We start from the raw sequence: 21,127 nt of genomic DNA, 5'->3' as shown, positions 1-21,127 counted from the left end.
TCTTTCAAACCAAAAACAATTTAACACCACCTCACTGTCACCCACATCAATCAAAATACAGACATAAGCTCAGGATTTGAGACTCTGAGATCTTCTGTAGAATATGTTCATATCAGAGACCAGGGGCCCCTTTCACAAAACTCTCGTAAGCCTAAGGTCTCGTAACTTTTCCCGTAGCATTCGTACCTCCTATACTGTAACATAGGAAGTAGGAATGTTACGAGAAAAGTTACGAGACCTTAGGCTTACGAGAGTTTTGTGAAACGGGGCCCTGCTGTTAGTGTAGTTTTGAGGCCTGCACATAGAGTCAGCAAGAACTGGTTCAACATACCTGTGAACTGTCATCGGTTATTTCCGGTGGGTACACAATAAAATGCCTCAGAGTAAATCCAAATCCTTGATCTGTTCTTGGTACCAAGACAGTTCTGGGACCAGCCCAATCCAAGGCATCAAACTGCAAAAAAGAGACACAGGTAAATAAAGTGTCAATACCACTTTCCTATCCAAAATAGAGGTGTGACAATACAAAAAATTCAAACCATGATATGTACAGCAATATCTTGGAACCATATCATTCAAATTGATGCACATAATGATATGTTATCTTTCTCTAAAAATGTATATTCAGTCAGACACTGGAGCTTTGCGGGTTGGTGATTTCTATCTGACCACTGGCAAATCTGCCAGATTTGTCAGAGGGTCAGACACTATTCGTGAACACTGGTGTTCATGACTCACTATCATCAGTGATGATACAGGTGAAAGCATATCCTGCTAATCACGAACACATGCACAGACAAGTCAATTGTGAGACAAGGATTCAGTTAAAATCATCAGGAAAAAGACAAGCCTCCAAAACAACCAACAGAACAGACATCCACACTTAACAGGGGGTTTAACCCACATGAACACCCTCTTCTGAAGTTTCAGTTCTCAAGAAAACAAGACATAAACATGTCAAGCAATGTGAAAAACTAAACAATATCCTTTGATTACGCAGAAACATTTGGTTTTTTCACATTTCAATTGAGCAAAAATCTGGAGTTATATTTCAGATAAAAATATCCTGTTTTCACACTGACTAATGTTATTTTGCTGCGACATTTGCTTATTTATGACATGAAAACAGCCTGTATATAAACAAGAATGGGTCAGGCAATTTCCCCAAGGTTGAACCAAAGGAAATAACCAATGATAACTGTTTCTGGTGTTTACCAACTAAATAGTACCAAAATTGTCAAAATTTGTTTACACTAACCTGCCATTACTTTTTCTCAAATTTATCTATTCATTTACAAACAACAATCTCCTAGGAGAATTATGCATACTTGTAACCCACTCAAAATGTCAGACTAAGTTGGCACTTGTTATAATCTAATCATCTAAGGAGGCATGTAACGACAGTCACAAGTGTACAGATAAACGCAGACTTGCACAAGTTTCTAAGGTAATAATTAATAGTACAAATGATAATTTCTAAAAAATATAAATATTCCTGACACAATGGCATCCTTCGTACTGTCAGCTGATCTAAACTTACATTAGACAGAATTATCATACAATCATTCAGTACCGCCTAAGGAGCATTAGGCTAAGATAGACTGTTCTGCAGGGTGGTATTAGTCAACACTTCAGGATGTTCTAGTTGGGCTGATTGTCTCTGTCTTCCGAACACCAGCTGATTCACCACGTGGGTGACCATAGCGAGATATCATCAAAACAGGTGTCTGTTTCACACTGACTCACAGCACAGCAATCTCCCACACTCGACTCACACAAAGCGATCTTAGCACGCAATAAGACTCTTAGACTAAAGCTTAGTCAACGATTATACACAATCCTGACAATCTTGATAATAGGGACTAGCAGTGGGGGAAATGATGTGGTTTTTTGGACAACAACACAGACTTATAAGACTCTCTATGGTGAAGTATTGCAGTAGTCTTAGCGTGAAGCTGTTCTGTCCAAGTAGACCAAGGAACCGGGACATGTTTAGAGTGACTGGCAGTGTGAGTGGGGTGAGTGAGTGAGTTTAGTTTTACGCCGCACTCAGCAATATTCCAGCTATATGGCGGCCGTCTGGAGTCTCGACCAGACAATCCAGTGATCAACAACATCAGCATCAATCTGCGCAACTGGGAACCGATTACATGTGTCGACCAAGTCAGCAAGCCTGACCACCCGATCCCGTTAGTCGCCTCTTACGATGAGCATAGTCACCTTTTATGTGAGTGAGTGAGTGAGGTCACCTTTTGTGGCAAGCGTGGGTTGCTGAAGGCCTATTTTACCCTGGTTGTGCCTTTACAGGTCAAGAGTGATTGGCAGAGCTAGGTGACAATGTGTAAGCACTCGTTAAGATGTCAACATCAGTGTTAACATTTTGCAGTTGTCTTAGCACTAAGGTGACTGAGTGAGACAGTATTCAGTTATATTACTGCATGCCATCCTAATTCCATACACTATTACTGGTAAAAATCATGATCATGAGTATCAGTGATTGTTGGTATTTATTTTTTTTCCTTTATTCGGTTATTTAAAATCAAACTGCAAATGTACTAATAAAAACATATAAAAACTTAACAAAATCATGATCATAAGGCAAATCAGGGCAATTTTTAAACCCTCATTCATCTGATTCTGGCATGCCTAAGGGAGACAACTCTACAGGAATTGTGGTCCAACACATGACAGCGATATGTTGAAATGTATGTTGAAATTAGGATCATTGAGTTTGAACTGACAAGCTCATATGTTGAAACTAACATTATAACAAAATAAATAGTTGCATATTTTCACATATTTATGTGAGGTCAGTTGGCAGAAAGTGTCACAGCTGTTACAGTACACAGCATTCAGACATCCATCAACATGTTATCTGACAATATGTTCCACAGGAGTATCTACACATTGCTCTGCAACAAAATGCAACAACCACTAACACAGACTGAAACCAATAAAATGATAAAAGTAAGTCCCGGGTAAGAAAAGGAAATACAGTATCTTCCATTTTATATCCATGGAGATAACAAATGTGACATAATAATACAAATAATAAACAAAAGCCAAATATTGTGTACAACATACCACAGCAATAACAGCAAAGTACATCCCAGTCTCCAGACATCCAAAAGAATATCCGACAATATGCTCCACAAGATTACTTACAACCCAAATGACTTAATGCATCAACATTCTATGTTAATAAACTTCCAGCTCAAAGTCAATACTGACTGATGAAGAGATACATCAAGGAGCTGTCACTCCAATCTTCATAACATTCCTATCAGAAAGCAATCAATCACACCAGAGCCTGTTATTACCACCACAAACACATACCTTCAGGAATGTAGCATCTATTTCATAATCGCCCCTAAAATGAATTCTCCTGACATAAGCCCAATACCCTCTGAGTGTGCTCAAACAAATTTTCACTTGCCATTAACTTAACAAGCCGACAAGAAATTTGTCTCACTTCCCGCAAAACACTCTGTTGACCACTGACGACCTTTGAGTGGGCCCAGCAACATTTGCTTAGCTCTTGAATCAAACTGAAAGTATTTACTGGGTTGTGTGTGATAGGAGTCACAGGGTACAGGACGTTGTTGTAGACTAGACAGTAATGAAAGTTAAAACATAATGGTAACAATGCTGATGATATTGTTTCCATATTCCCAAATTCAAAGACACTGACATTAATATTTACAAGAGTGAGTGAGTGAGTGAGTGAGTGAGTGAGTGAGGTTTTATTCTGCTTTTAGCAATATTCCAGCCATATCACCGTGTGAGACACCAGATATGGGCTTCACACATTTACACATGCAGACAATCTAACTAGGGTATTTGAGGTGACACTTAGCCAACACTCTAAGTACTAGGCTACCCCAGTACCTGAAATAATACTAGCAAGAGTATTAACAGTGTAAAGATCAATAAGGACAATACATGATTATTGACGGATGATGATGATGATGATGATGATGATGATGATGATGATGATGATGATGACAGATAAGGGAGTTGTTTGAGCGATGACAAGGACGGAAAGTCTGCACCAAACCAGATTTTATCAGAAAGTCAAAACGTAATCTATCTTAAAAGCAGGAAATTAAGTCATGAAAGATTTCCTTGAAACACAGCTACAGGAAAAGGAAACTTTGAGTACATCTGTTTATACATTTCAATGAACTGCCTACATTTATCATGAGACCTTGTCATTTTTAATCTTGATTTTTAAACAGAAAGTTTTCATTTTCACTGAGACTTAATTTTAAAGAAAAATATAAACGTCTAAACATAAAGGGGCTTTTAAAAAAATGTCTTGTTCCTATCGCATAAGGAAACTGTGAAGTTTGTTTCATTTCACAACAAACAATTCCAGAAACATTTTGCTCATACATGTTAAGTCAGTGAGGTAGACTAATCTTAGTTTCTGAACATATAAAATGTTGATAGTAACAAACAAACCCATTTTAATTGAAAAGGAGCTCCAGGGAGACCAGGCATTCAGAAGAAATCTAGACTTGCTTCATTTAAGGCTTTAGCACTGCAGAGAATTCGATGACATGGCAATAGGCAAAATAATGTGGTTCAGGGACTGTGAGACATGCATTTGAGGGGATTTTGAGAGTTCATGGGGACAGTCTCATTCGGTTTCAGAATATCATAACCATGTATTTCCTAACTTGATACTCATGACGTCAACCATAAAATTTTCATGGTTCATTATTTACACCATTCAGCTGGTATAGTGGAGATTTCATGAACAAACAAATTTAATTAATCAATCAGATAAGTCACATGAATTCTGTACTGGCTGCTCCCATGATGCACCAGTTGAAGCTCTCAGCAAACCAACACCCATTCCTTGTTTATTTCACCAGGGCGGGTGTTAATTTCAACGAACACAGACAATTTATTTTTTTAAATCCACATTTCTAAAGCAACATGCCTAAACATGCACATCTAACGTTCTTTAACAAGTTTTAGAATCAAGGTACAATTGACCTTGACCTTTGAGATACAGCATGACTTCATCAGTGACCTATTTTGTGTGGGAGAGGCCATTGGAACCTTGCTTCAGATCCATAAGAACTAAATCAGTCACTTCATGACATGTGGCATGTCTTTATCATGTCTTATCACGATGAATCAATATAAAGAAACAAACATTATCATCTGAAGAGTGGAATGGTGACTGCACAACATGGAAATATGTACACAAATCATCCAGTCAACTCTAACATTTTAACTGAGCCAACCTAAATAAGTGTGGTTCTTGATTTTGATAAACACACACCAGTGTATTAAAGTTTCAAGTTTCCATGTCTATAAAATAAGCATGAACAAACCACGCTAAATGGATACCATCAACGGTTGAGGTCACTTGTAAATTTTATGAATGTAAACACTTCCACCTCAAACTGAAATGTGAACTCTTCAAAAACAGCCAGTTGCTCAAAATATGAACCGTTTAAATTATTTTGGGTAAAGTGAATAAACATGGAAATTAAAAAAATCTTTTTTCTTCAAAACAAATTAGCGTTCACATCTGTATAAGGGTTGTCCAATGTTTCATTGGCAAAAAATGTGCACGTTTGACAAACAGAATATGCTTTTACACCGCTTTTAGCAATATTCCAGGAATATCACAGCGGGGACATCATAAGTTGGTTTCACACATTGTATCCAGGTGGGGAATCAAACCCAGGTCTGAGCATGATGAACGAAAGCTTCAACCACTAGGCGGCAACCATTCCTCTGTACATGTTTGTCAAAGAAACGACTAAGACTCTAACAAGCCAAGTAAGTAGATAATCACAGTCTTACATTCTAATATATCATATGTTGATAGTAATACATAAACCCATTTAAATTGAAAAGGAGCCACAATCAGATGGATTAGTCAGAACCTATGGAATTCTGGACTTTCATTTAGGACTTCAGCATTGCAGGGACGGCTTGGCAGTGTGGGAAATAATGTGGTTTAGGGAATGTGAGACAGACTTGCAGCTTTTCCTTGTCCACATTATGTCACTTCAGAGCTTTGTCTTATACCGCATAAAACTTCACATGCAATCACTAGGTTGTTCTCATGTTGATATTCTTCTTAATTGTTCCTTCTCAAATAACTGATTTTATCTCATTTCCTGCCAGGGTTTTATTTCCTCGCTGGACAGATTTTGTAGTCGCATGTCAGCACTCAGGGAATATGCGCATTTAATTTAATCAAGTGGATGATGAAAAAGAGTGAAGTTAAGCTGGGTGGATTCCACACGAAACCAGTAATGTTTCAAACCTAAGGCAAAAGAGGCTGGGGTATACCCATGAAGAGTTCTGGATCCCTGAACTTTATACATAGAAACTTCAAGGACTGCTCTTGTGTACTCATCTGGATGAGTGAACGAATAACTTTTGTTTCATGCTACTTTCAGCAATATCAAGCTAGAGGACACCAGAAACGGGCTTCATACATTGTACCCATGAGAGGAATCAAACCCAAATCTTCAGAGTGATTAGGGAAGGCTGTAACCACTAGGCTACCTTCCATCCCACCAAGTCCCTGGATTCAACTTCTAAAGAAACATTCTCCGAGGACTACTCTTGCATGTCTGGATGAAAAAGATGTGCCATGAATATTTGCTCCAATAACTTTGTGTGCTGGCGATTAGGTGCCTGACTCTGAGGGTGTGGGTTCAAATCCCAGATGGGACTCAACCAAAACAGTACTAGAATTTGTACTATATTCAGAAAGTAAAATCCCAAATATGACATGTGTTGCATTTGACCGCTTTCTAAATGGCATCGTGTAATCATAGCTTTCGGACATATGAACCATGCCAATTTACACCTATCAGAGGGGTACACAAAGTAGGATACTAGGGTACACAGTCCAGACTACCAGTTGTGAGACTTTCATTCCTGTGGAAGTCGCGGTGGCTGAGTGGGCTAGGCAGCTGACTTTGTGTGCCTGATGGGATTTGACCAAAACAGTACTAGAATTTGTACTTTACTAAGAAAGTGAAATTCCAAATATGACATATGAAACAACAACAAAACAACAAATGACTAACTCCATATATCTGAAATCTTATGTCTGAATGCAACCATATTTTCCAAATGAAATGGTTGACTTTTTGATAGGCAACTCTCAACATCTCTCATCTCTCTTCAATTTCTGACTTCACTTTCACATGACATGGTATTCTTGTCATAAGAATAATATTATCACCCCTCTCTTAGCACTATGGTACTAATATCACCTTCCCATTATCATATCTACATAGGTAGGAAAGTAGCAATTAGTTCACACCTTTAACGAGCAATCCACACATAGTTTGACCTCTCACCTCGTATAAATAACTGGTCAAAGAATGGCCACACTGTTATATTCCTAAGCAATGGTAATAACTCCACATGAAAAACCCATCAACTTGCACTGACCTCTCATGAGCCTTAACACACCAGACAAAGAAGAAAATTTACATTTCTTAAAAATGTTTATCCTAAAGGTCAAAATAGTCACAACCTTATCAGCGGGGAGAGTGAAATGAAACATTCATAGTGATAACAGTGCCTAATAAATTCAGGAACCAATGCAAAAATAAAATTTTGTTTCCTTGATTAATGCCAAACTCTACAATATTTTCAGCCACATCACGGTGGGCGGTAAACACTAGAGTCTGGACCAGAAAATCAAGTGATTGACATCCATCCTTCACCTCCTATGCATTGTTACTGAACAATGTGTAAAACCAGTTTCCAAATTATGCTAGCCAGTCTGAGTAGCTATACTTGAAAGTTACTAGACAACAAAACCATTCACAAGCCCACAAAACCATTCACAAGCCCACAAAACCTGATTCACAAGCCCACAAAACCATTCACAAACCCACAAAACCTGATTCACAAGGCCACAAAACCTGATTCACAAGGCCACAGTACATACTTAGGCCTTTTTATAGTATGAACATGTTTATTTGGCCATACTCTTGCATGATCTAAAAGTGTATCATAATTCAACCAGTCAGAGAGAGTGATATATTTATAAAATGACCAATGATACTTCACTAGCCAGTCCAGCCCGTGACTGTGAAATTTTCTAAGCATTGGTTAGCGGCGAGTGGGTATTTGACACATTACAGTCTAACAATAAAACTGTGTTTTGTCATCAAATTGAAAATGGTTACTCAATTAGAGATGAGTTCATTGTCTAGATGAAATACACAGCAACACAAACACCTGATAAAGATGGAAAAATGTCGCTGGCAAAAATTGACATTTAAAAGCTGCAACCATTCTGAGCCAAGAGTGATGCAGGTATGAAATGTTTGCCAATAAGTTCTTGGGATTGTTTTTATTTTGTTGTTTTCTTAACACAGCACTCAGCAATATACAAGCTATATGGCCTGCAAATAATCAAGTCTTTTGACATCGATCTACACATTGGGATGTGGTGGTTTACCTGCAAGCATATATATGGAATTCTGCTGTCAATCCTGGAAACCTGATGGGGCATTTCAGGATTCAAACTATTGCAGGTTCCTGGACTGTCCAGGGGACATAACTCTGCAAACAGTGTAGCAGCATGTCATACGACTGCAACACCATTAACTCCTCCATACCTGTGGAATATTGGTGACAATGCATTCAAATATATCAATATTTTTCCCCATCATGAAACTATTTGCTGAATCAACAAAATTACAGTGCCCATGAAAGTGTGAAATTCATAAAGATATGGAACGTGTCACACAAGGTCAGCTCCACAAAAACACTGAACACTTTATAGTTCGGATAAGCAAACAGGCTCTACTTCACTTCAGCTCATAATCGCAAATGCCAGCGAGATGTCGAGATTTCTTGACATGTAAAACTGCGAAACAATCCTTCTCACATCACACTAACGGTTCAGTGCTTGCTGTTTTCTTTGCTTTCAAGGTACAAAGTGTGAAGGCAAACATGCCAATGTAACGACACATATTTCATATGTGTGTCAAACTGAATCCACACCTTTGTGACAATGTGTCACCTTGAAACAGTTTGCAGGGGACGTACAAAGATGTTTCACGGTCTGTTGCTTGTTTTCAGTCCAGGTCATGTCACTAGTGCCATGTGTCACTGAGACACTCTCTCCCTCAAACGCCCAGCAGACACTGCTCCTGCATAAAGACTATAGTCAGGGCTTCAATCTCCACCAGAATCATAACAAAGTTTTGTTTGTTGTTTAAAGCCATCTAAGCAATATGGCAGCAGTAGACGAATGATCAAGTCTGGACCAAACAATCTGCTGATCAACAGAATATGCAGGGAGCTCACCTACTCTATCCCACTAGTTGCCTCTTACATTATACCGGGAGGTAGTGAGGTAGCTGAAAGGTTAAAAGGTATAAAGCATTAAACTTAAGTTCGATTCCTACATGGGTGCAATACGTGAAGCCCATTCCTGATGTCACCCACTGTGATATTGTTTATATAAAATCCCTTTCACTCACTAAAGCTAAACCTCACTCACTCATACCAAAAGATGTCAAAAGATAGTACTTTTTGTTATCCTTCCTGATGACAAAACATGGACGGGAAGAATTAGAGTCAGTATACCATGTCTGAATGGGGCAGTCATGTTCAACTGCAGCAGTACAATAAGCGTGAAGATAATGGTATTTCCTTTCATTCATTTAATTATTCTGGACGGACCACAGTTTAAAGAATGTTACTCATCTTTTCACTCATATCCAAACTGTTTCCTGGTACAAACATATTCACAATAGGTCCAGTACAAGGTACAACCGACAAAACATACTAGTTTAGGTGGCAATACTTGCTCACACATTTATTTAAAACCTCCTGACTTACAACGTCCATGACATCATTTCAGTTTTTGCAAACTGGACTTGATATAATTGCTTATCTCATCTCTATACTAAGACTGAGAGTTTCATAAACCTTGTGTTAACACTGATCTTAATGGTTAAATCTCTCATCAAAAATGAAACAAATGTCAAATACATAGCAAATTAATTGTCTTGAAATCTGCACACGTCTTTCTGGGAGGCATGTTGCTTTGCTCAAAGGCTATACTGAATGATAAATCACTGGAGGAGGACCAATACCTTCCTGGAAACAGACAAATCTACAGATGCCAGTCTTTCTGCGTTTTTTTTTTTTTCTTTGTATTTATGAAATTATTATTCCGACTAAAAATTATTGCCTTAGAGACTTGTCTAAGTCTAGAAGCATGCTGATTTATATAACTACTACAAAACTTGGAATCAAAAGAATGTCTTAATATAAATTTCAAGCACAGTGTCACCATGTTTTTTTGTCATGATCTAAATCAAACAGCAAGAACTTGGAACCAAAAGAATGCTTGAACATAAATTTTATGCACAGAGTGAAAATGACAAGCATTTTTTAAAGTCCACATTAAATAACTCAAAATGGATACACACTTGGCAGGAAAAGAATGTTTAAGATCAGTTTTTCTCACTGAATGAAACAGCTCTGAAGTTTATGGCAAGAAACTTACTTGAGCGGACACAACAAATTTATACAAAAATGTCTCTGTCTATATAATCTCTCCCGTTGCACTGTTGGGTACACAACAGCTCCATGGCGCTCCCCATACATTGCTGTACAAACCACAGCTAAATAGGTATTCATGCTTCTCACTGACCCGTGGCTAAGCTAACATTGTTTGCTGGCTCAGGTTGAACACTGGTAGATGATATACATCACATTTGTACCCGGCATGTACTCTGAAGATGACTCATTTTGCACCATGGAAGGACTAGTTTCAAGTTAGTGCGGCATGTACTCCACTGATGGCTGAGTTTAGAAAGTCTGATGATGATGATGAAAGATGATGATGATGATGATGATGATGATGATGACGACGACGATATTGTTGGTGTTGATGTTGATGTTCACAATTTAACATGCACCACTAACACTGCACAAACAAAACTGAATGCTATTTTACTGCCAAAAAAACCAAAAAACAAACAATATTCTTACAAAAAAGATAAATTGTCACATGTTCATCCAGAGTTTTTAACCAGACAGGGGCACTCAAAATGCAATCATTTTATCACCATGTGATGAAAGCATCTGCGTAATATCTATAAAAGTGATTGTGGAGGATTTGATATGTCTCTTACAATGGGAGGAAGCCCTGGGTCACAAAGTCAAGAACATTCAACACAATCGTGAAACCTTTTAATACACAAGGATGTTTAAAAATCAAAGCATCATAATCATGGTAAACCAGGAATGAAAACCTGTAATCAGCGGATCGTGGCATGACAAAGGGAAATAACTCCACACCAAATTGTGACACCTTAGATCACAGAAGAAACAATGATCCTTGCTTAGTATTGGTCCTTAGTTGTCAGATAGGTCATGACAGCTGATGATACCAAATCTCCTGAGGTCTGTTCCAATATCTAACACTCCAGACACCTTGTTGTTCTGCAGAGAAAAAAGCCTCAGAGATCAGACACCTTGAACTGTCATTTTCTACAAGTCCAGAGATACTGTTATCTGAAAAAAACTTTCAAAGTATCAACTTCCCTCCTAAGTCAGATACTTTTTTCCCAGGGTCAACACTCCTTATCTTTGAAAACAGCAAGGGCGTATTTTTCTGTACTTCAGAAGAATCTCATACCAACTTAGTCGATATACCAATCTCATCATCAAAATTCACATTTAATGTCATGAAAAGAATATATCCCAGTTCCAGTCCAGTCTTCATCCATGAGATACCTGATAACATGGTGATATCTTGTTCTACAGGTTAATGCTGGTATCTAAACGCTTGCTTCACTTCAGCCATACAGAAGGACATCCATCTCCACATTCTTGCCAAAACATTAACTCAACACAGTCTCCCTTTTGTTGACAGAGTTCTCACTCAACACAGTTCCAAAACAGGACCATATCCGAAGCATCACAAAATACAAGCTGTACTATGAGCAGTATAATGTCAGGTGGCACTCTTAAACCTGTCTTGTGGATATCTACCCATAAAGGACCACATTCTCTAGGACATCATTCCACAAAGTGAGGAGCAGAGTGGTAGCCTAGTGGTTAAAGTGTTTGCTCGTCATGCCAAAGATCCGTGTTTAATTCCCACATGGAAAAATGTGTGAAGGCAATTTTGGGGTGCCCTGGCATGAAATTGTCAGAATATTGCTAACAGTGGTGTAAAATCATATTCAGGCAAGCATTTCACAACATAACTGTTGGCTAAACTGGAATAAATTTCTGCAAAAGATTAAACTTTGATCAGCTTTCAGTAAGAATAACTTTGCCGAACCATCTCTTGGAAAGCCTTTCCTACCCTGTCATACAAACCCTGTAACAAATATGTACAACAGTCTAGAATATGTGGCAAGTCTATATTTCCACACATTCTGTGAAAATGAAGAAAGTCTATGGATTACTTTCCATTATATTTTATGATCATTTTTTTATGAAGTTATATTTTCTGTAAAATATGTGTATTTCAGAGATTTGAAGTTAGCTGAAACCATCCCTTGTCAGTTGTACAATTAAATGCAGTTAGATACAAGTATGCTCTTGATCTCCGTAAGCCAGAAGATTGAATAGTTGCCAGATCATACATTGTTCAGACATACAAAAACCCAAACCAAATAATTCCTATCAATTTCTTCCTAAAAGACAAAAATCATGGTGGTACAAAAACAGAAATCAGACCAATGATAAACTCCAACTAGACACATCCATTTTACTATACTTTCCAAGGTGGGCAGTTCAGCTAAAATTCCTATGTACAAAGGGAAAACCTCTTAAATATGGAGCGAAGAGGCAGGTCATTTGAAATTCCTACATTTGTAGGCGAAGCCTCTTAAACAGAGAGCAAAGAATAAAGATACCTCTATCACAATATACAGACATACAACTTTTTGCTAATTCACAGCCTTACTGACTACACATAAAACAACTCACAGACAAGATATTGCTTCTCCTTTTCCGTTCTACCAATCCTCAAAACGTAGACAACTATTTCCTCTCCATCTTCCTGAACCTGAACAGCCTCAGGTTGTCAAGTCTAACAGGTCGTCAGGTCTAACAGGTCAGAGCAGCATTATCATCACTGGCATTTGATGTGATATACCATCTGTCTACATGATCGCCAGGTGCAGAGTTGCTATCTATGTGAGGACGACCTGTCATCAGTGTGATGTGTACATAGGTAGCATGTCGACAAGTGTGGTCCAGTTCTGGTACACCTTGACCCGCGGAGTCTGTCTAGCACTCACAGAACTGTTGGGCATACTTTTGCCATGCTGTCATACTGATACCAAATATGATCATGTCAGGAATGTATAAACATTGTCTTATTCCAAGGGACAGTTTGGGACCCGAGTGGTTAAGGTGTTCACTAGTCACACCGCAGTCATCGGTTCAATTCCCCACATGGGTACAATGTGTGACGCCCACTTCTGGTGTCCTCTGCTGTGTTATTGCTGGAATATTGCTAAAAGCAGTATCAACCTCGCCCACTCCTATTCCAATTTCCCCATATGACTAATGTTCTTAAGATTTTGTTTTAATTTGTCATTCTTTCTACATGTTTTTCAGTGTGTTCTTTCTTGATATTTTGGGACAGCCAGGAAGCCTAGTGGTAAAGGCATTTGCTCGCCATGCTGAAGACCTAGGTTCAAATCCCCATGGGCCTATTTCTGTTGTCCCAGACACAGATATTACTGGTATAACACTCACTCTTGATGTAGACAAACCTTCCATTTGACTGAACAACCACAAAAATAAACACAAAAGAGAAAGAGTGAGTTTAGTTTTACATCTCATCATCCCAGCAATATCATGGCAGGAGACACCTCAAATGGACTTCACACAAAATGGGGAAACGAACCCTGATCTTCAGCTTGATGATGAAACGCTTTAATGACTTGCCTACGCCACCGTCATTTCAGCCAGAACATGTGTAAGTACAACACTACAGTTACAAGTGCAAGGATCTTGACTGCAATGTTAAACCCCATTTCACATCATAAGACTATGGTCTCCTTCACATCGCATATTTGCCACAAATCCCGAGTTTTAAGTGCATTTGTAAGTCGCTGGCTGTAATTACAGTAAATAACTGCATGCCAGCATAAGTAGCTGCGTGTTAGTCATCGTCATCTGAAGTGCAGGTCGCAATGACATCTACATAGTTCCCTCAAGGTGTACACGGTAAGCGACAGATTCGTATCGTCTATACCATCAGCCCCCTATGTAATTACAGCTCTATCACTCCAAGGTGATACCTTTACACACTACGCCCAGGCAGAGAAATGACTTGGGCAACCAACAATGGTCCTAAGAAGAATACAGGCATCTAATTTTAAGTCCATTAAGATGATCAAATATTCCAGCCTGTTTACATTACTTAAAGAAGTTAAAGAAAAAAGAAATTCAAAGAAATTTATTCATAAATGGGTTTTATGCCGCTTTTAAAAATATCCCAGCTATAAAATGTCTCCAGACTGCTTCTGCTGAGGAATCATCATCATCATCATCATCATCATCTCCATCATCTCCATCATCATCATCTCCATCATCATCATCATCATCATCATCTCCATCATCATCATCATCATCATCTCCATCATCATCATCATCATCATCATCATCTCCATCATCATCATCATCATCATCTCCATCATCATCATCATCATCATCATCATCATCTCCATCATCATAATCATCATCATCATCATCATCTCCATCATCATAATCATCATCATCATCATCATCATCATCTCCATCATCATCATCATCATCATCATCAGCAGCAGCAGCAGCAGCAGCAGCAGCAGCAGCATCATCAGCAGCAGCAGCAGCAGCAGCAGCAGCAGCAGCAGCAGCAGCAGCAGCAGCATCATCATCAAAGGTGATGTGTCAAACATGACTCAGTTCCAATGACCTTCAAAGTAGTCTAATTTGTTTTTATCACGTCACACAGATTCCAGTCAAATGAGGATGGTCTGTTAATAATGAAGCCAAAGGTCTGTTAATAATGAAGCCAAACAAAATAATTGATATTATCACATGACAAAGACACGTGATCTGCGACACCAACAAGACTGACCTACAATTATGACATCCTATTGTCATGGTGTGTGACAACCCATTCCATAGTGTCAACCCCAAAACACATATATTGCCAAAGTTCAGCCTTAGGGTAATGTCTCTGAAATATTCTCCCGTTTTCATCACAAGTCTCACAACTTACAAATGCCTTTCCAAGACCAAATTTGGTGACATACTGAACAGCAAAAGAAATGCATCTGTTTTGTTTTTTTGTCAAGTTTTCAAAAAGAAGACATAAACATGAACACTTACTTCCATGAGATTTCATTTTGGGAAACTTGTGTTTCTTTTGCTATTCAATATATTTGAGTGGTGCTGTTGGCATTATTTCACCAGTATCGGTTTTTAAACACACTAATTGCTGGATTTTCAAAACTGTTCTGACCACAGTGTTTTAACCACACATTCCATAACCTCATCCCCAACAACAAACCTGAGTTGTCAAAGTTCAGCTCTGGGGTGACTGGTTCTGACATAGTCATATAACACAAACAATCAGAACTGACAAGACTGGAATCTAGCAGCAGCCATGACACACATAAGAAGGCAGTATCTATATATGATCTAACAACTGCAATGTACAAGCAATGGATGAGCTGTCTGCAAGGTACACACCAAGCACTAGCCTCTCCACATGCTGTACGCCACACAGATAATGCCATATATCACTCTGAAATTCTTTGTTGTGCTATTGTAGGTCTATACATAGACTGTCGTGACATGTTATCTACCCAGTAGTACAGACCCTTATGCGGATGGTTATTTATTAACGATCGTAAAGATCTTCTTCCCTAGAGTGCGATGTCATAACATGCAGTTATCTATGAACATGTTCCATGGACGTATTGTATTTGAGGATTACTGAACAGTTTCCTGTTTTCTTATGATAACATAAACATTATCATTATCAACAACGACAATACTGGTATCAACATCTCTGTCAACAGCAGCAGCAGTATCAACACACAGCAGCAACATCATCACCATCACATCATCATCATCACCATCGCCATCGCCATCATCATCATCATCATCATCGCCATCATCATCATCATCATCATCATCATCATCACCATCACCATCATCATCACTTTTACAAACAGTTCAAATAGCCCTAAATTGTCATTACAAACAATACCAATGCTGCCTTCAGCAAACGTTCAAACTCATAACAAAGAAATACTTTTGTGGCTTCCTTTCCTGTTTTCTTACGATAACATAAACATTATCATTATCAACAACGACAATACTGGTATCAACATTTCCATCAACAGCAGCAGCAGTATCAACACACAACAGCAACATCATCATCACCATCAGATCATCATCATCATCATCACCATCACCATCACCATTGCCATCATCATCATCATCATCATCATCATCATCATCATCATCGCCATCATCATCGCCATCATCATCATCATCATCATCATCATCACTTTTACAAACAGTTCAAATAGTCCTAAATTGTCATTACAAACAATACCAATGCTGCCTTCAGCAAACGTTCAAACTCATAACAAAGAAATACTTTTGTGGCTTCCTTTCCTGGTGACTTTAAAAAATAAGCTGTTGCTGCACTGTTTCACCAACTTTTATCCTTATTATTTTTTAATATTCATATCTCCCAAGATAAATGTGTATGTCCTGAAGGCCACAGATGATCAAACACATTTTCCAGCCCGATTCCAGATCTAAATACAACGTTTCTTATATTTACAGATCGCATTCATAAGTACAACATTTATAATGCTGTTATGATCCATAACCATACCTGGTTCATCAAAGTGCAATTAGGTGTGAATTCTCCTTTAATACAAACTGACATTCTCAGCAACCAAGCACCAGGACAGCTGTTGGTGTATTGATGGATACATAAAGTATGTATACACGTATACTACAGATAATATATGTGAATATAATGGTGGTAGTGGCAGTGGTGATGATGATTATGAGGTGGAGGTGGATGGAGGTGAAGAGAGGGAGGGGAGGACGATGAGGAGAAAAGGGAGGGAGGATGAGGAGACAAGATGGGGAAGAGGAAAAGGAGGGGAAAGGAAGGAGCAAGGAAATGGAGTGGGATAGGGTAAGTGAGTGAGTGAATAGGTTTAGTTTTATGCTGCACTCAGCAATATTCCAGCTGTATGGCAGCGGTCTGTATATAATCAAGCCTGGACCAGGCAATCCAGTGGCCAATAGCATGAGCATTGATCTGTGCAATGTGGGAGCCGATGACGTGTCAACCAAGTCAGCGAACCTGACCACCCGATCCCATTAGCTGCTTCTTATGACAAGCACAGTTGCCTTTTATGGCAATCTTGGGTTGCTGAAGGCCTATTCTACCCTGGATCTTCACTGGGTACGTAAAAAATAGGAGGAGAAGGTGGATGGAGGGTGAGGACAAGCAGAGGAAGAATACTGATAGAGGAAGATAGAGGAAGAAAAGGGAAGATAAAGTTAAGAAGAGGAAGAAGGAGAAGAAGAGAGAACAAGATGATGAGGCAGTGAAAGAGTGGAGGAAACTACAGGGCTAGAGAAGATTAGAAAGAGACAGGAGACGAGGAGGAAAAATACGATGACAGTAATGTTACTGCCAGCAACAGAGCTTCAGACAATAATGAGAACAATGATCATGAAGATTATCATCATAATAATACACCAAGAAAGGACAAAAGAGAACAACATTGTAGTTATGGTTTCAACAAAATGCTAAAGTTCATCCTGACAAGTTTACATTTCAGATCTAGCCTACATACCTCCTGAGCTAGAATCCCTGGTCGGGCTGCAGAAAAATCAATAAACGCATGGACTAAAATGTCAACACGATACGTAGTACTGGTTCTGTCCTCATCGAGAGAGAATAAACAAGATAAACTGATTTGAAATATCCTTACATTAACAGGCCAACGTTATACTAAGAGACGCCCCGACCAATTTAGGAAGTACAGCTTCAAGATATTAGTAACAAATTAAACAACATTTTTTAATGTGTCTTCCTGTAAACTCATTAATCCTGAGACACTATTTGGAAAGCAAGGTACAGAACCACAGACGTCTGCTGGATGCATTTAGTTTCTGTGAGCTGTTTTCAACAGTTTACAACCAGATCGTGGCATGTTTGCCTGAGGCAGGAGGAGAGTTAAAAGTAATTCAGGTTTAGATGTTTCCAACATTGTGCAAACAGGATCATATAGCTGTGGCAAATCAAGATCTACCCAAACCTGGGATTCGAGCCCAAGTTACAAAATGAAGGAAGTTAAGTCTATAAATTTTTCCTGGGCCAGTTTCCAATATAACTGGTTGGTTTTGTTTTGGGGTTTAATGCTGCATTCAATAACATTCAAGTGCACGGCAGCAGTCTGAAAATAATCATGTCTGGACCAGACAATCCAGTGATTAACAGCATGAACATCATCAATTCAATATTGCTATTGGGAACCAATGACGTGTCAACCAAGTCAGCGAGCCTAGCTACCCGGTCCCCTTAGTCGTCTCTTACGACATGCATAGTAGCCTTTTATGGCAAGCATGGGTTACTGAAGGCCAGATCTTCACGGGTCCTTAACGCAGCACTTTACTTCCAACAACATGTACACTTAAAACACTATGCCTTGAGACTCTCTCCAATTCAACGAACCTGACCACCCGATCCCGTTAGTCACCTCTTAAGACAAGCATGGGTTACAGATGACCAATTCTAACCCTGGATATGTCAGGTCGTTTGCTTCAGAAAAATTCATTATTTGTTGATAAGTTTTCATTCTGGTCTCATGTTCATTTGGCATACTGCAATCTATGCATTTATCTGGAATAAAAACCTACAGGTCAATAATATTTCTTGTTAAGTCTAATTTCAGCCATCTGACCTCTGTCAGCATATAAACAGTTTGTAAAAGTCTAATTCAGGCAGATAGTAGAAGTCAATATTGCTAAATGCCGTACAACTAATCCCACATACATATATACTGTCACTATTAACATCAAGAAATAAAACAATCACTTCTAAGAAAACATAAAACTGATGATGTCATTTCCACTGCATTAGTCAAATATTCAAAGTTAGTGGATCAGAAATTAATTCATGTGTGGGTGTTTCACAAGGCTGCATCCAAAAATATGGCTGTGTTTTTAGTCTGCCTGTCTGATCAATTTACAGCAATGATGTTTCAGACTGTTCAGTCAGTCAGCGTAAATTACATGAAATGCATTAGAACAGCTATTTCAATATACTGAAGCTGAGGCAACAGCACAGCCACATGGGGCAATACCTGCACAAGCGATGTTCTCTTCTGACTGCGCTGATGTACCAATATTTATCAACCTTTGCCTTCGTAAATCGGTCTACAGCAGTTTGACTTGGTGCCAACTAGCAACATCTGTTACAACAAATACTCCACCGACGTACACAAACCCATTCAATTTCTAGTGGGCCAACATTTTTCAAGATGCTCAAGATGAAAACGGCTGTCTAAAAAATTGCTTGTTTTGATCCCTAGCTATTATTACATCAATTTGGAAATTCATTTGGGGCACAAATTAACTTATGGTTTGAGATGCGTCTCAGATTCTATTGTTATTTCTTCTAAATAATGTCTAAATGGATGAAAATTATCCTTACAACCCTATCAGTGAAAAATAAAAAAAAATTCTAAAATGTTCCACAAAATAGTGACATCATGCGTGTATCATGAAATTATGGTGATTATACACCATATGACAAGGCAATATGAGGATTGTAAAATTCACATATTAAGTCGTTCATAATCCTTGTCTCCATTTCTCCATATTAAACTATGCAATTTTCCTTCAGGCTACCACTGTTTCAATTTATAACAGGGAACACGTTCAGCTGACAGGTCAACACACAATATGACACACGGTCTAACACCTACCTTCTAAGCGTGGGAAATGCTGTGTTCTATTCACAATTGTCCCCCATAAAAACAATCTCTTCTACCGTCTCCCAACTGAACTTGAGTACATATGATCATAAAAAAGCTCGAGGAAAAATAAATTACAGCCTGCTACATATTCAGCACCTTGCTACTTACCAGCACGCAAGAAGTAGCAGCACATCTGTTTCACTAACAGCAGAAGTCACCAAACTGTATTCATCAAATTCACTGGCTATTCCAAATCAAAATACATAGTAAATCCACACAAGCCATCAATGGACACGTCTGTCGGCAAAATCCACCACAGGGGCAGACGTACACTTGCCGTCTGCTCGTTGCACGTCTGCTCTAGAGTTCACGTCTGCTCGAATGTAAATCCTCAACATGGGTAAAGACACACCAGCTTTCCTTCCGTCACACGTCACAGCAGATGACAGTAGGGTTAAGTCATCCCTTTCCTATCAGAGCGTCACAGACTGCTTCACCGAGCTTGTGCATACATAATACAAGATGACCACAGCCACAGACTATCTTGACCTCCTCGCCAGTTCACGTGGGTGGCAAACCAGGGCAGCTCAGATCCATTATCTAGTAGAAGTGATAAGCCAGGCTAGGAAATGCTTGTGGGCCATGGCGGTTGCCTAACAGTTTTATATACTTCCTTCATATGCCCTGACATTTTTCTTGTGGTCTCAGTGGTCTTGACTAGAGCTGTAAAAGATAACCCAGCTTCTTGATCCCATAGCAACAGGGGACATGAATTTCAGTTCATCTCAGTTGCTGGGATTCTCAATCAGGCAAATATATTAATACACCGCCACCCAATCCCATGTTTGTATGCACTAGGGGTTGTTCAGATGTGTGGAACCAGTCTTTCCATTGCAGACTATACTATCTCACTCTGATGGAATAATTCAAGCCTTTTTAAAAATGGCTTTTGCTTCGATAACCTCTTGAGAAGTAATCCTTAACACCAACAGATAAATTCCATTTGGTGATCAAAATATTGCATGCATATAGAAGACGTATGTTGATATCTTTCAATAATCAAAAACAAAATATCGAATGCAATTTCAGAATTTCAAATCAGAACTTGCCTCTGACATGTTTAT

At 38.8% G+C, this 21,127-nt stretch overlaps 1 protein-coding gene across 7 annotated transcripts in view; it reads right to left on the bottom strand.

Annotated features, from left to right (window-relative positions):
- LOC137256582 (rho GTPase-activating protein 23-like) overlaps positions 1–21,127 on the bottom strand; it is a 134,096-nt gene that overhangs the window by 49,023 nt on the left and 63,946 nt on the right. For 5 of the 7 annotated variants that reach the window (XM_067794452.1, XM_067794457.1, XM_067794453.1 and 2 more), the window contains one exon: positions 332–454. In XM_067794452.1, coding sequence (XP_067650553.1) covers positions 332–454 — 123 coding nt within the window. Of the gene's footprint in view, positions 1–331; positions 455–20,012; positions 20,029–20,171; positions 20,513–21,127 lie in introns of those variants that run through there. The other 2 variants (XM_067794454.1, XM_067794456.1) reach the window with 2 other exon arrangements.

This window comes from Haliotis asinina, chromosome 11, assembly GCF_037392515.1.
Source record: "Haliotis asinina isolate JCU_RB_2024 chromosome 11, JCU_Hal_asi_v2, whole genome shotgun sequence".
Taxonomy (NCBI): Eukaryota; Metazoa; Mollusca; class Gastropoda; order Lepetellida; family Haliotidae; genus Haliotis; species Haliotis asinina.
The sequence above is the reverse complement of the archived record's forward strand: the minus strand, read 5'-3'. Positions and strand labels throughout refer to the sequence as shown.